This window comes from Nematolebias whitei, chromosome 10, assembly GCF_014905685.2.
Source record: "Nematolebias whitei isolate Nwh7 chromosome 10, NemWhi1, whole genome shotgun sequence".
In the NCBI taxonomy this organism is placed as follows: Eukaryota; Metazoa; Chordata; class Actinopteri; order Cyprinodontiformes; family Rivulidae; genus Nematolebias; species Nematolebias whitei.
Window position 1 is genome coordinate 23,454,636 of NC_056507.1, and position 13,982 is coordinate 23,468,617.

At 38.6% G+C, this 13,982-nt stretch overlaps 2 protein-coding genes across 2 annotated transcripts in view; one reads left to right on the forward strand and one right to left on the reverse strand.

The window, feature by feature from the left end:
* Positions 1–13,982, reverse strand: part of neto2b (neuropilin (NRP) and tolloid (TLL)-like 2b) — a 34,290-nt gene that overhangs the window by 13,337 nt on the left and 6,971 nt on the right. The gene's annotated exons all lie outside the window — the stretch shown is intronic.
* si:ch211-127m7.2 (cell cycle regulator of non-homologous end joining) lies at positions 7,810–9,999 on the forward strand. Its single transcript, XM_037682842.1, has 3 exons — positions 7,810–7,928; positions 8,021–8,123; positions 9,506–9,999. The coding sequence occupies exons 1-3, from the start codon at positions 7,825–7,827 to the stop codon at positions 9,848–9,850; spliced, it is 552 nt and encodes a 183-aa protein (XP_037538770.1). The 5' UTR covers positions 7,810–7,824; the 3' UTR covers positions 9,851–9,999.

Below are 13,982 nucleotides of genomic sequence, written 5' to 3' on the forward strand. Positions count from 1 at the left end.
TTTTGTTGTTATATACCTGGATGACTGAGAAAACAAACTTTGTGTTTTTGAAACCATTAGTGAAAAGGCCAGACTTCAGGGGTATCTGAGGCAGGCTTGAAACACAAGAGTCAGGGTGGCTTCTGGGTAATACCAGATGGCTAGGCCTCAGACTGACGAAGCCTCTTGGATAAGGGGCGAAACGTTTCTTTTTAACAAAAAAACGAAGTCCAGATGACATGATTCAACCTTTTTTGTTGTTATATACTTGGATGACTGAGAAAACAAACTTTGTGAATATTAATATACCGTACTTTAAACAGGGTGTATTAAACAGCAGCCTGAACATGAGTCTGTTGTGAGCAGAGGGGTATGAATACAGCAGATTATGGGTAAGAAAGCAGCAACATGAATAATCAGCAGCACAGATAAAAAGTCAAAATTCTAATTAAATTGGCATTACAGTAATTTGTCTGGTTAGAGATTCATGAGTCTAACAGCCTCAGGGTAGAAGCTGTTCCTCAGTCTAGTGGTTCTACACTTAATGCTCCTCAACCTCCTTCTCTGAGGGAGTGGGGCAAAAAGTGTGTGTGCTGGGTGAGTGGGGTCCTTCATGATGCAGGTGGCCCTCTTCCTGCATCTGGAGGTGTAGATGTCTGTGATGGTGAGGAGACTGACTCCGACAGTCTTCTGTGCAGCCTTCACCCCTTCTGCAAAGCTTTTCTTTCTGCAGCTGTGCAGCCTCCATGCCACACGTTGATGCTGGAGCACAGGATGCTCTCCACTGCACACCTGTAGAAGGAGGTGAGGACTGAGCTTCCCAGACCAGCTCGTCTCAGCCGCCTGAGGAAGTAGAGTCTCTGATGAGCTTTCTTGATCAGGCTGGTGGTGTTGTTGCCCCAGCTGAGGTTGTCATTCAGGTGAACACCCAAGTACTTGTAGCTAGAGACCACTTCCACTGCAGATCCTCCTATGTTCAGAGGGGGGTGTAGGTGTTTTTGTTCCTTCTGAAATCAACAATCATCTCTGTCTTCTTCACATTGATGTGGAGGTTGTTCTTCCTGCACCAGCTCTCCAGGTGTTCCATCTCCTGCCTGCAGTTAGACTCATTATTGTATGTGATGCATCCAACCACAGCTGTATCATCTGCAAACTTTACAATAAACAGCCTGGGTGGGTAGGTGTGCAGTCATATGTGAGCAGAATGAACAGGAGGAGGCTCAACACACAGCCCTGAGGGGAGCCAGTGCTGAAGATTATGGTGGAGAAGTGGAAGTTGTATATCCTCACAGACTGCAGCCTGTTGGTTAAGAAATCCAGGAGGCAGTTGCATAAGGAGGGGCTCAGTCCTTGTGTGAAAAGTTTATCAATCAGGGTCTGGGAAATCAGGTGTTGACCTTGATTGATAATATCCCCACACTAGGACAGAGCCCCTCCCTATTAGGGATTAGGTTGATTAAGGATTTAACAAGGCAAACAATTACCTGTATATGCATTATCTTGTGCTGAGAAATTAACTTTAAATCTTTTATTTACCGGAGTCAAAAGTTAAATGAAGCAAAAGCTGACAGTTTGTTTTAAATTAAACATGTTCAGTTTCAAATCTGGTTAATAAATTGTCCAAATCACTATCGCCCCCTTGTCCGATCACTGTTAAGACTATGAATGTGCTGACTTTCTCTGAATCTGTACAGCTGTTGCTTGACAGGACCAACAGACTGCTGCACTGAGGGAAAACAAGCGCTTTTTTCAGCTGCCAGGGAAAGTCATTAAGATACCACCATGTGGCTGTGATTGGCAGCTGCTGATTGCTGTTGAGGAGCAGCCATTTTAGCCAAGTAGTCACTATTTAAAGGTGGTGGAACAGCTCCTTCTTCCCCTCTGAGCTCATTTGTCAGCACTTCCATCTCACATGTCTTAAACCTGCAGATTTCATTGTCTTTGAGAGTCAAATGTTTCCACTGTACATTGTGTCACAACTAATCGCTCTCATGCATGGGCCAGCATTTAATCCTGCCGATGAAACAAACCTGCATTTGCAACAAAAAAAAAAAAAAAATCAAAAATAATTTTTTTTGTAGTGCTATAATTTACACTTCTTTTTTCTTGTGATACTTCAAACACGCTTCTCATAAAGACATTACTTGTAAAAGAAAAAAAAAACTTGAAATTTAATCATCCCCAAAGATGATTCTTTGTATAATTCCCAGCTTAGAGTATACGCTGTCCCAGGAGGTCCTGCCTCTGAGAGGCAACACATGCAACCTATTCTTAGACAGATTTAGACATATCATGAAGCAGGAGGAGATGATGCTGAACTCTGTTCTTATCTCAAGCCAATATGACAACAGATTAGACAGAGAAAGAAAAATAAGACCTCATTAAGAAAATGTCAGTTTAAAGAAAAATGACAGCGCAAGCCAAACACCTCCCGTACATTTTCTATTAAAGTGATTCTTCCGCTCACGTGAAATCTTTTTTCTTTTGTCCTGCGTCCACATGAAAGCAGATTAGATACAAAAAAGAACCTGACCTCATTAGACGAGTATCAGAGAAACCGTAGTTTAAGCTTCAGAACAACTCAAAGTAAAAATCCTGAGTGAGATAAGCTCAGTCAGTTCATAAATATTTAAGATCACTGCGCCTCCTGATTTCTCTTTAATCCCAGCCTTGCGTCTTTAGGATGAGTTTATTCTATTTTAGAGGATCTATAATCTCTTCAAACTCATCTTCAGCTTGCACCTATTGGATATAAATTCACATTAACCCTAATTTGAAACATTATACCATAACATGTCCTCATTATGTGAAGGTATGCCTCTAATTGCATAAAAAAGTACTTCACTGTACTTACTTGAATTAGTAACACATCTGTTAGGACTAAATGGAAGCATATAAACCGCTAAAAGATTGAAAACTACACCAGAAATAGAGAAATTGAACATTTTTTATTTCTCATTTCAGTGATATTTATGTGATACAGTGATTTAGTTTTTGTAAAAAAAAGATGGCGTTGTGTCTCTACTAGCAGACTTCATCTGCTCAGAGGAAAATCTTCATCGAAATTAGACATTCTCCTCTTTCTAAATCGCACTCTCCTGCGCCATATGGCCAATCACAAAGGAGGGTTTCTGCGACAGATGGCCAATGGTGATGACCCTTACTCAAAGGAGGGTTAAGCCTGTTGAGACGACGCTGAGATCAAGATGAGACATGTGACGGAAAGGCTGCGGAAAATGGGAGCAGATATAAAAAAGATCCCTGAAGTCTGCTAATCAACTTGCCATGCCTGAAAAAATATTAAAACAATCAATGTTTTCCATTTAGTTGCTGTCGTTCAACAATTTGAGGCTCAGTTTAGCTCTTTAAACATGCTGGGTTTAGCATTAAATTTGTGCTGAATCAAAAATCTCCACACTGCTGCTCTCATGCACGTAACGTTGAAAGACATTTTTGAAAATGTCTGACCTGAAATTCAGCATGCGAGAAAAGCAGTGGCAAGATTTGTGCCACTAGCGAAGTGAAATCTTCTTAGTGCAGCCTGATCTGACAATGTGGCAGGAAGCCTGGAGGAGGATAAGTCATTCGCTATACAGTACACTGCATTCAATGCAGAGTTTATTTTATTATTTATTTATTGTTTAAGGATGCTTTGAATTAATAGAATCAACACTGATAGTAAATGTGAAAATTATGTCAACTTTTTGGCAATTTGTGGAGACTGATAGCAGCTTTGCACGAGTTTCACAAAAAAAACCCTTTCTTTTTTACAACATTCATCTATTTGTAATAGTTACATAAAATTGAAGCACGTTACGAGCAGATATGGGTCAGTAGTACAGTTACTTGTGAAAACAACTCACTGATGGACGTGCTGAAAATAACAAAAATGTCACGAGAGATTATTTGGCAGATTTTATTTATTCATTTATCAGTTCAAGCCTCTGATGATTTGTTATTCCTAAAATGCACTGAACTCGAGAGCTTTGGGGGAAATTACATTGTGCACACCACGTGATGTTTTGTTTTTTTCCCCACCCTTTTTTTTAATTTAGTCAAATATACAAAGCTGCTCTTTGCAATCAAGGCTTGAGCACTTGCAGGAAGGGGCTTAAAGGAGATAATTAAAAGAACTGAGTGTAAAATGGCAGCTTTGTGAGCAGAGTGACAGAAAGTGAAAGTCTGATACAGGGTTGTTATGAGCAAAACGATTAAAGGAGGGTGATAAAAGGAACAGAGAGAGGAGCAAATGAAGGAAAGAAAGTGTCATCCAACAAGACTTAGAGAGATTATCTGCAGTATAAAAACAAAGTGCACGGGCACCACCTTTCCTGCAGTTCTGCATGCATAGCTACCAAACAGTAATGGAAAAAAAAATACTGGGTTCAACTCCGGAAAATGTACTGTATTTACTTTGTATTTGTGTATAAGGCTATCTCAAGTATAATGCATAATATAAAAAGCATTTAAAAATATATAATCCTCATGTATAATCCTACCCCTAATTTCATACAAACTTCAGGATTTTTCAATCTACATATCAATAAAATGATCATATGAAGATTGTGGTATCAGGTTTTTATTTTAACAACGCATGTTTATTAGCTTTAAATAGCTTTTCGGAGACCTAATTCAAGCACTGTTATCTTGTAGTTACAGTGTGTATTATGATTCTGTGTGTGAATAAACTGAATAAATGTACCAAAAAGGTAATTTGACAACAAATGTATATCAGTAACAACATCTGCTCAGTCATCAAGCAGCTCCTGCAATATCTTGGTTTTCTGTCTCACAGACAAGCAGTGATGCTTCGTGAATCTCTGGCACCAACCGTTTGATATTTGAAGGCTGCAGCCACACCATACTTTATGTCATTTTCTTAGCCTGAAGTCGTATCTGCTACGTTGTCACAAAATACCCATCATTCCTCTGGCTTTCCACCCAGCTTACACAAGCTCCCTCTCACGTTTTGGATAAAGGTTTCCCTCTGCAAGCTTGTTTGGTCCAAGGCTGTGTTTCCTTTTTTCTCCATGATTGGATGTTGCTCTCAGGAACTTCAAGCTCTTTGGCTGCTGCACAATCGTTCGTTTCTTCAACAAACTCAATTATTTTGAATTTTGTGGCAGCATCATGAAACAGAATGAGAAGACAGACAACATTGCAGTCAAATAGGTGGCACTTAACTTTGCTTAGCCTTCGTGTAAGTCCCCATTCTCTTGCTCATTTTGTGTGGTGGAAATTTACTCCCGTGTATAATACGACCAACACCCCCCAAATGTATAAATTATTTTTTTGGTTAAAATTTTCGTATTAGGCCCTGTGATGGACTTGCGACCTGTCCAAGGTGGGCCCTTCCCCTTGCACAGTGATTGCTGGACATGGGCACCAGTGACCCCCGTGACTCAAAATGGAAGAAGCGGGTAAAAGATAATGGATGGATTTAATTTTTGTATTACTCATGAATAAATATGGTAAGTAGAAATTTTAGACACTTTTCTTTCTGTTTCATGTCACTGTAACAAAATTCAAAAGCAAAAACAAACCATAGAGGACACAAGAGAAAGAGAGACATTTTAAATCCATATTTAACTGTAAAGATGCAGATGAGTGGACTCAAGAGGAACTTATGGTTTGAAAAGTCCAACTACCTCCATCTCTTGTCCAACTGCATCCATATATCTGTCTTTTTCCTGGCAGCTGCATTTCTAACATCCTTCTACCAATATACCCACTGTCCCTCCTCTGGACATGTCCAAACCATCTCAGTCAGGCCTCCCTAACTTTATCTCCCAGTTGTTCAACCTGTGCTGTACCATCTTATCCAGCCTTGTCACTCCTAAGGAGAACCTCAACATCTTCATTTCTGCTTCTTCCAGTTCTTTCTCTGTCTTTTTGTCTATGTCTCTGTCTCCAGACCATACAATAATAGCTGGTCTCACCACTGTCTTGTAAACTTTTCCTTTGACCTTTGCTGACACCTTTTTGTCACAAATCATTTCTGAAACTTTTCTCCATCCATTCCATCCTGCCTGGACTCTCTTCTTCAACTCTTTACCACACTCCCCATTTTCTTGGACAGTGGACCCCAAGTACTTGAAGTCCTGCACCTTTGTGACCTCTGCTCCTTGTAGCCTCACTGTTCCACCTGTCTCTCTCTCTCATTCACACACATGTACTCTGTCTTACTACGGCTGACTTTCATTCCTCTTCTTTCAAATGCATACCTCCATCTCTCCAAGTTCTCTTCCACCTGTTCCGTTTTCATTACAGATCACAATGTCATCTGCAAACATCATAGTCCACAGGGATTCCTGCCTGACCTCATCTGTTAGTTGGTCCATCACCAGAGCAAACAAGAAGGGGCTCAGAGCTGATCTTTGATGCATGCCCACCTCCAACTTGAAGCTATCTGTCACTCTTACAGCACATCTCACCACTGTCCTGTTGTCCTCATACATGTCCTGCACCAGTCTAACATAATTCACTGCCACTCCAGATTTCTTCATACCACACCTCCTCCCTCGGCACCCTGTCATATGCTTTTTCTAAATCCATAAAGACACAAAGGAGTTCTTTCTGACCCTCTCTGTACTTCTCCATCAGCGTTCTCAAAGCAAAGATGGCAACTGTGGTGCTCTTTCTTGGCATGAAACCATACTGCTGCTCACAGATAGTCACCTCTCGTCTAAGTCTAGCTTCCACAACTCTCTCCCAGGTCTTCGTCGTGTGGCTCATCAACTTAATTCCCCTGTAGTTGCTACAACTCTGTACATCACCCTTGTTCTTAAAAATGGACACCAGCACATTTCTTCTCCATTCCTCAGCCATTTTCTCACTCTCAAATATGCCATTCAATATTTGGGTCAAAAACCTCACTGCCATCTCATCAAATAATCACCTTTTTTTAAGTGTTGCTTCCACAACGCTCTCCCAGACCTTCATTGTTTAACTCATCAACTTAAGCCCCCTGTAGATGCTACAGAGCTAAAGAAAGAAAATAAGGCTAATTAAAAATAATTCTAACTTTTTTATTCAGCTCACTAATTGTGACTCTGATTATTTAAACAATTTAAAACATTTTGAGCTAATCTTCATGATTCAAGCAAACATTAATTTTATTTTGTAAATTTTTGTAAGATTTTGACAACACTTCCTGTCATGTATGAAATAAGTGAACACACACACACACACATATATATATAAATAAAATACATTTCTCATTGGCAATTTAAAAAATAAATCATTGTAGGATTATAGTTTACCCAATAAGTTAAATTTTATATAAAATTACAGAGGCATGAATCAATACATTCATTCAACCTTTATTTATACAGGTTAATGAGGACTCATATTTTCAAGAGACCTGTTTTAGACAGAGAACATGTAAAGTACAGACAACATTAATTCAACAAAAAGCAATTAAAATCAAATAAAAGAAGTTATAAACACAGTCAAATCAAGATGCCATATAAAACAAGGTAAATACTAAAAATGAGAATATATTTGGATGAACTAAAATACTGGCAGGCAGGTAAGTTAAAATCTGCAAAGACGTTTTTTAAACACCGTAGAGCTTGTTAGATTTTCTACCGAGTTAAAATAAAAAAGAGCAAACATTAAAGAGCTCTAAAGGACGTGTTGCAGTGAGATCAGCAACATTTGAAGACCTGTTTGCTGCTGGTGTTTAATGTCATTAACCAAACTGTCCAGTGAGGGGCGCTAAAGAGTCCCTTTCATCACGTGACTTTACTTTCTTCTTCGCGTGTCCCTTCTTCTGCTGTATGAAAATAAAATAATTTTGATGTGAGGAAAAGATGTGTGCTTCTGTGCGCAAAAGCGTCAAACATGTCGGAAAAACAGCGGACGCTTCCGCCGTGGATGACGACAAAAGATGTTAAAGTCAAAGAGAAGACGCCATTGAAGACTCGGAGGAAGAAGAAAGCTGCAAGGTAAAAAATAAAAGAGAATAAGGAACGCTTGTCAGTTTTCTGGTTCAGCAGAAGTATTTCCGGCTAACAATGGTGCACTGATTCGTCCTCAGAGCTACTTTGTACTGCATGAACGAAGCGGAGCTGGTGGAGGCGGCTGTTTCATGTCTTACCGACGACTCCTGCGACGGTGTGACGTCTCCTGTTCACCAGCAGGTGGTGCTGTTTATCATTTTTAATATATTTAAACTTGTTTTTACTGGAAGTACATGTGTACATATATATTGTTTATGTGTACAGTACATATATCTAACTGTAACAACCCATTGTATAGAGCATTTTGTACATAGACACACAAGACGAAGGACCGGAAGCAGAAAGCTTCAGCTATTAAGCAAACGATGACCGCCCCCTAGTGGCTGACTGCAATACAGTTTTAAATCCAATCCCTCCATGTTTTTTATTATTAACCTTTATTTAACCAGGCAAATCCCACTGAGATCACAGATCTCTTTTGCAAGGGCGGCCTGGGCCTGAAGGAAGCCTAACATGCATGTTTTTGGTCTGTGGGAGGAAACTGGAGTACCTGGAGAAAACCCACGCAAGCACGAGAAGAACATGCAAACTCCACACAGAAAGACCCCAGGTCCAAGCAGGGATTGAACCCAGGACCTTCTTGCTGTGAGGCAACAGTGCTAACCACGGAGCCGTTATGTTGCCTTTTTAAAAATTTTATTATTTTATTATTAACCTTGTGTATGTGTGTGATATACTGTGTGTATATATATATATATATATATATATATATATATATATATATATATATATATATACACACACCTCAGATAATGTTTATTATTGTTTAATCAATACTATACAGCATTACTTATAAAGCACTTTAAAATCAATGCTGTTGGCCAAAGTGCTGTACACCAACACACACAAACAAGCATAAAAAACTATAAAATCAACTTAAACCGTAAAAGTAGTGAACTGTTAAAATTATGAAACAGCAAATGGTAAAACCAATACAAACAAATAAATTAAAAACAGTAAAACCAACATTTCAATCTGAGTTAAACGTTAAAGAGAAAAAAAAAATGTTTTCAGATCAGATTTAAAAACAGGAAGTGAGGCAGCTGCTCGTTCCATAGTTTAGGGGCAGCGACTGATAACGCTCGGTCACCTGATGGTAGTAAACATGTAGTTCTTACCTTGCTACCATATGTTCAAATATGGATTTGTTTTTAATGTGTTTAATTTCAAGGAGTTATTTTAGGCGTTAAAAAGAGTCACACTACCGGTACACTGCTTGACAGTGTGATGGTCTGTTAGTAAGTGTGCAGGTAGGATACTCTTTATTGATCCTACAGTCCTGAATCTCTACTGCACATTCTGGTTCAAGAAAAAAACAAGTTGGCAGCTAACTATATATAAGATTTAAATATTGAACCACAATATATTTGTAATCTTAACAATGAAAAAGTTTAACAAAATGCAAACTCACTCCCTAATTACATTACTTGTACACATTAAATTGTTGGTAGCCCCTGAACTTTTCTCTTAAACATAATAAATATTTTTTTCTGCACACACAGGTTGAAAAGCAGGCAAAGGACACCTCAACACCCAAAGTGAAACTCAGTGTCTCACTGATGACAGCGAAGCCTTTGGCAGAGATTTTGGAGGACGAGTCCTCGGACCGTTCTGTTGAGCTGGAATATGTTTCAGAAACGGACTTGGACGTTGCAGAGGTTGAAACTCTCCCGTATGCCACAAACCTGCAGCATCCTGAGGCAGAGAAGAGATCAGGAGCAGCTCAGGGTTATGGTGGACCCATAAACACTGATCTGAACGCTGTAAAAGAAACAAAACGGACTCCAGAAGGTGCAACAGAAGAGGACGATGCTTTACAGCTTGTGCGGGAAATTTTTTTTACTTGATCAAGCTGAAAGTTCGTTTTTGTGGCAAATTTTAAACTTGTTTTAAAGACTAGTGCAGCTCAAGATTGACATTTACAAGAGATCAGTCTGTATTTGAGCTAAACACAACTCCTCGGTTAAAAAAAAAAAAGGTTTTGTCTGTTTACTAAAAGCTTGGAGAAAATAAACAGGTTTTGTAAAAAAGAAGAAAAAAAAGTGTCATGAGTTCATTATACTGTTTTGCAGGTTAAGTTTAATATAAATAAGACAAACTAAATGAGATTATATTATTTTTGTCACACAGTTCTTCCTACTTGCTCAACAAACAAAAGTACGGATCATGGGGGAAATGGTGGAATTGTTTCCTTTTTAGTGAATAATTCCTCCTAAAACTTTGCGTCAACTTTTAGCAGTTTCACACGTCGCTACAGAGCCAGAAACAGAACATTTTGAGTTGATTCCATACGAAAGGGTTATCCTAATAATTTTGAAGTTTTCAAGGTAAGAACAGTAATGTGTCTACCTGTCGCATATTAAAACAGGTGGAGTGTGGATGCATTCATTCCATCTGATGGTAACTTCTCTGAAGGTCAGCAGAGCTGTTATTCTCAACTGTACTTGCACAGCTTTGCATAAATAAAAACCAGAGGGTCAAGTCTTTCCAGCTCACATATGACTGATACCAGAGTCAAAAGGGAACAACGCCGATCAGTGTCGGTACGATTCTTTACGATTTAAGTGCACTGGTTAAATTAGTTGTTTTACATATAATCGAGTAGCGCTCGTTTTAAAACTTGTCAATGTTATCAGGGATTAAAAGAGAGGAACTGGGACTGAGAAAGATTAAGTGTCTTGATTTGCGTCGTTTTAATTTCTTACGTTTGAGAAAACGAGAGAAAACACAGTTGGCAGCTCAGACTGGAGATGTTGTGCTCTGCACTTCCTGCTCAAATTGACACTGTTTCCAGCGCATGAAGCAGAAGTGTCACCCAAAATTACCGGGCTACTGCAGGTGAGGCCGCATCAATAAGGTCACATGGTGCTGAACCGTTAGGTGGGAGATCAAGGTTTTAAATGATTCACTGAGGTGGTATGTGGAGGGGTCGTCAAAAATGGAGAGGTAGTAACAAAAAGGAAGAACAGACTGTAACCTAACTCAGCTGAAATAATCTTGTTTTAAACAAACTGCATTTATCCCCCTTTATTTCCTTCCTAGCTTTAATCCCAAGTTACATGAGCATTTTTTACATTTATTTTGTATTTTCATTCTTTGTACACACGTTTTAGTCTTTCTATCAATCCTACAAAAGCAAACATCTAAAGAAAATTATGGTAACTATGTGACAAGATAGAGGCACAAACTCTGGGGTGTAAATGTTGTAACTGATGAGATAAGTTTAGTTCAGGGGTGTCCAATCCTTGTCCTCAAGGGCCATTATCCTGCATCTTTTACTTGTTTCCCTGCTCCAGGATGCCTCATTTAAAGGTTGAATTACTTTTTCATGTTCTGCAGAAGCTCGTTAATCACTTGTTGATCAAATCTGTTGTGTTGGAGCAGAGAAATAGCAAAATTATGCAGGATAGCCGCTGTCCAGGACCGAAAACCTCCTGGTTTAGCTGGTAAATGCATAACGTTCAACCCTCCAGTACTACTTTGTATTTTTTAACAGACAGTTTCCAAGTGCTACAGTTTACCTAAAAATATAGATAATTACAAAAACCTTTACTATCAGTCTAGCTGTAACTCAACCCAACAACATCAAGCTCCAGATTGATACAATAAGATCAGCACTTTAGTAAATGGGGCTGCTCCATCAGACATCCATTCATTCAACCTGTATTCAGACAGGTTAATCCCATGAGCCTAGGGGACTCGTTTACAAGAGAGACCTGTGATTTATTTAACAAAGAGTGATGACATCAGTGAATAACAACGACAACAATAGACAGTCTTGAAAGAGGCATACAAATTTTATTATTATTATTATTATTATTATTATTTTACAAATTAAAATAAAATGGCAATCAAAAGGACAGTAAAAAGGAAAACGTAGCTATGAAAACAGCTAGATTATAAGGCGGTGTAGAAAACTAAAAACGGGAACGTGTCTCTTTTACATCACATTGTTACACAAGTAAATAATAATAATAATGTCTTTAAAAAATTAAAGATGAGCTAAAAGTTTTGTTGTTCCCAACAGAGCCGTTCTGTTTCATGACGCCTTGCTCATTATTGGCCAGCAGATGGCGCAATACTAGTGGATTTTCCCATAGATATCATATAATCACTGTTAGGGATTGAGAAATCTCATAAATTTGATGTATCTATGCTTACATTTGTTGAATAAAGTCAGAAGCTAAAAGTGCTCTGTTTATGCATGACTGCATTTCAAAATCACATTTCAGTAAATTTGAACAATTACTGGACTTTAAAATTGCACCATATGAATTAGTTTGTTTGTACGTACCAAAGAAACATTGATTCCTCCAATACTTAACAGTTTTTTGTTGTTACCTCATATATTGAGTTTGTAAAAAAAACAGCTATACACAATAAAGTTTTTTTTTTTAATGTACTTTGCAAACTATAAGGGCCAAAGACTGTTAAATGACAATAACCAGCCTAACGTTGACATAAACCCGTGTCCACCAGATGGCGCCATAGTAAAGCAAATAAAGTAACAGGCAGTCTTTTCTAGGCAGCACGGTGGCGCAACTGGTAGAGCTGCTGCCTCTCAGCGAGCAGGTCCCTGGTTCAAACCCCGGTCCAGGGGCCTTTCTGGGTGGAGTTTGCATGGTCTCTCTGTGCATGTGTGGGTTTTCTTCAGGTACTCCAGTTTCCTCTTTCCCTACTTTAAGTAAATTTCTGACATGGAATACAAGTGTCTCTGAAAATTTCACTGGAAAATTAACATTTTTTTAGCATACTTGAGCCAGATTACTATAAAGCCATACTTTAAATTCTAAAACTTCAAACTTGGGTCATTTATGTTAAAAAAAAAATAAAAAAAAAGATTTAGGTCCAGCTGTGTTAAACTTTGAAAATAACAAAATGCACAATTACATTTGATATTAACAGGGGTTAGGGTCAGAGTTGGTCAGTTGAGTTCACTTTATGGATTTATGTTAATCGAAGTCACTCAGTTATCTTGAGTTGATCAAGAAGTAGAACAAAAGTGTAAAATGTACCAATCAAATATAAGTTCACCAAAGGACTTACTCATGCAAAATATATGTAAGCATATAAGCATGTCTTTAGGACGTCTCTAATTCTGCAGCGTTGATCAAGAAAGCACATCAGCGACTCTACTTCCGCATGGAGGTGAGCTGGTCTGGGAAGCTCAGTCCTCACTAAGCCTGCCATGATAACAAATTTTGCTGGGCGATTAATTGTCTCTGAAATTATTGCGATAAATGATAATATTGTTTGAAATTTAAAAACAAGCCATTTGTGTTAACCACAGCCAGAGTCCTATAAAGAGAGAGTTGCGACACTCCCATAGACTCCAATAGAAAGAATGGAATGTGGAAGTCACGTGGGTCATGCAGCGGCAAAAAGTTCCAAACAGCAGCGGTTCCAGCATTGAACGTAGTTCATTCTCTGTGTTTCAGACGCGTTTTCTCCGGTAAGTTGATGACAATACAACATTTTTTTGCCATTGTGAAGTGTTTGCTGACTGTTCTGTACCAGTTTATCAACACAAACAGTGATGTTGGAAGTGGAAAGATACCAGAAGATTGAGTAGATGCTGGATGTTGTTGAGGTGAAAAGATATAAAGTTCTCATATGAGGTGTCCATGTGTGTTCTCTTATGAGGTGTGTGTGTGCATGTGTGGTTGTGGGCTTGTGTGTAAATGATTGTTGGGTGGCAAAGAAGCAATGAGAAAAAAAAAGAATGACGAAAAGATGCGTTAACAGACACAAAAAGAAAAAGAAAATAAGTGGAAAAAACAAACAAACAAAACAGTTGTGACACAGTTCACCTTCACCAGTGCAGACACCCGAGCTGTGCTTTACATTTTATTTACAAATGCCAGTTAATTTACTTCCATTATTACCATTTAAATCATCACCACTAAACCCCAGCTGCAGGGCCACCATCACCAAAAGCCAAACTTTAAATAGTTCTTTACTTTACTTTCATAGTTAGTC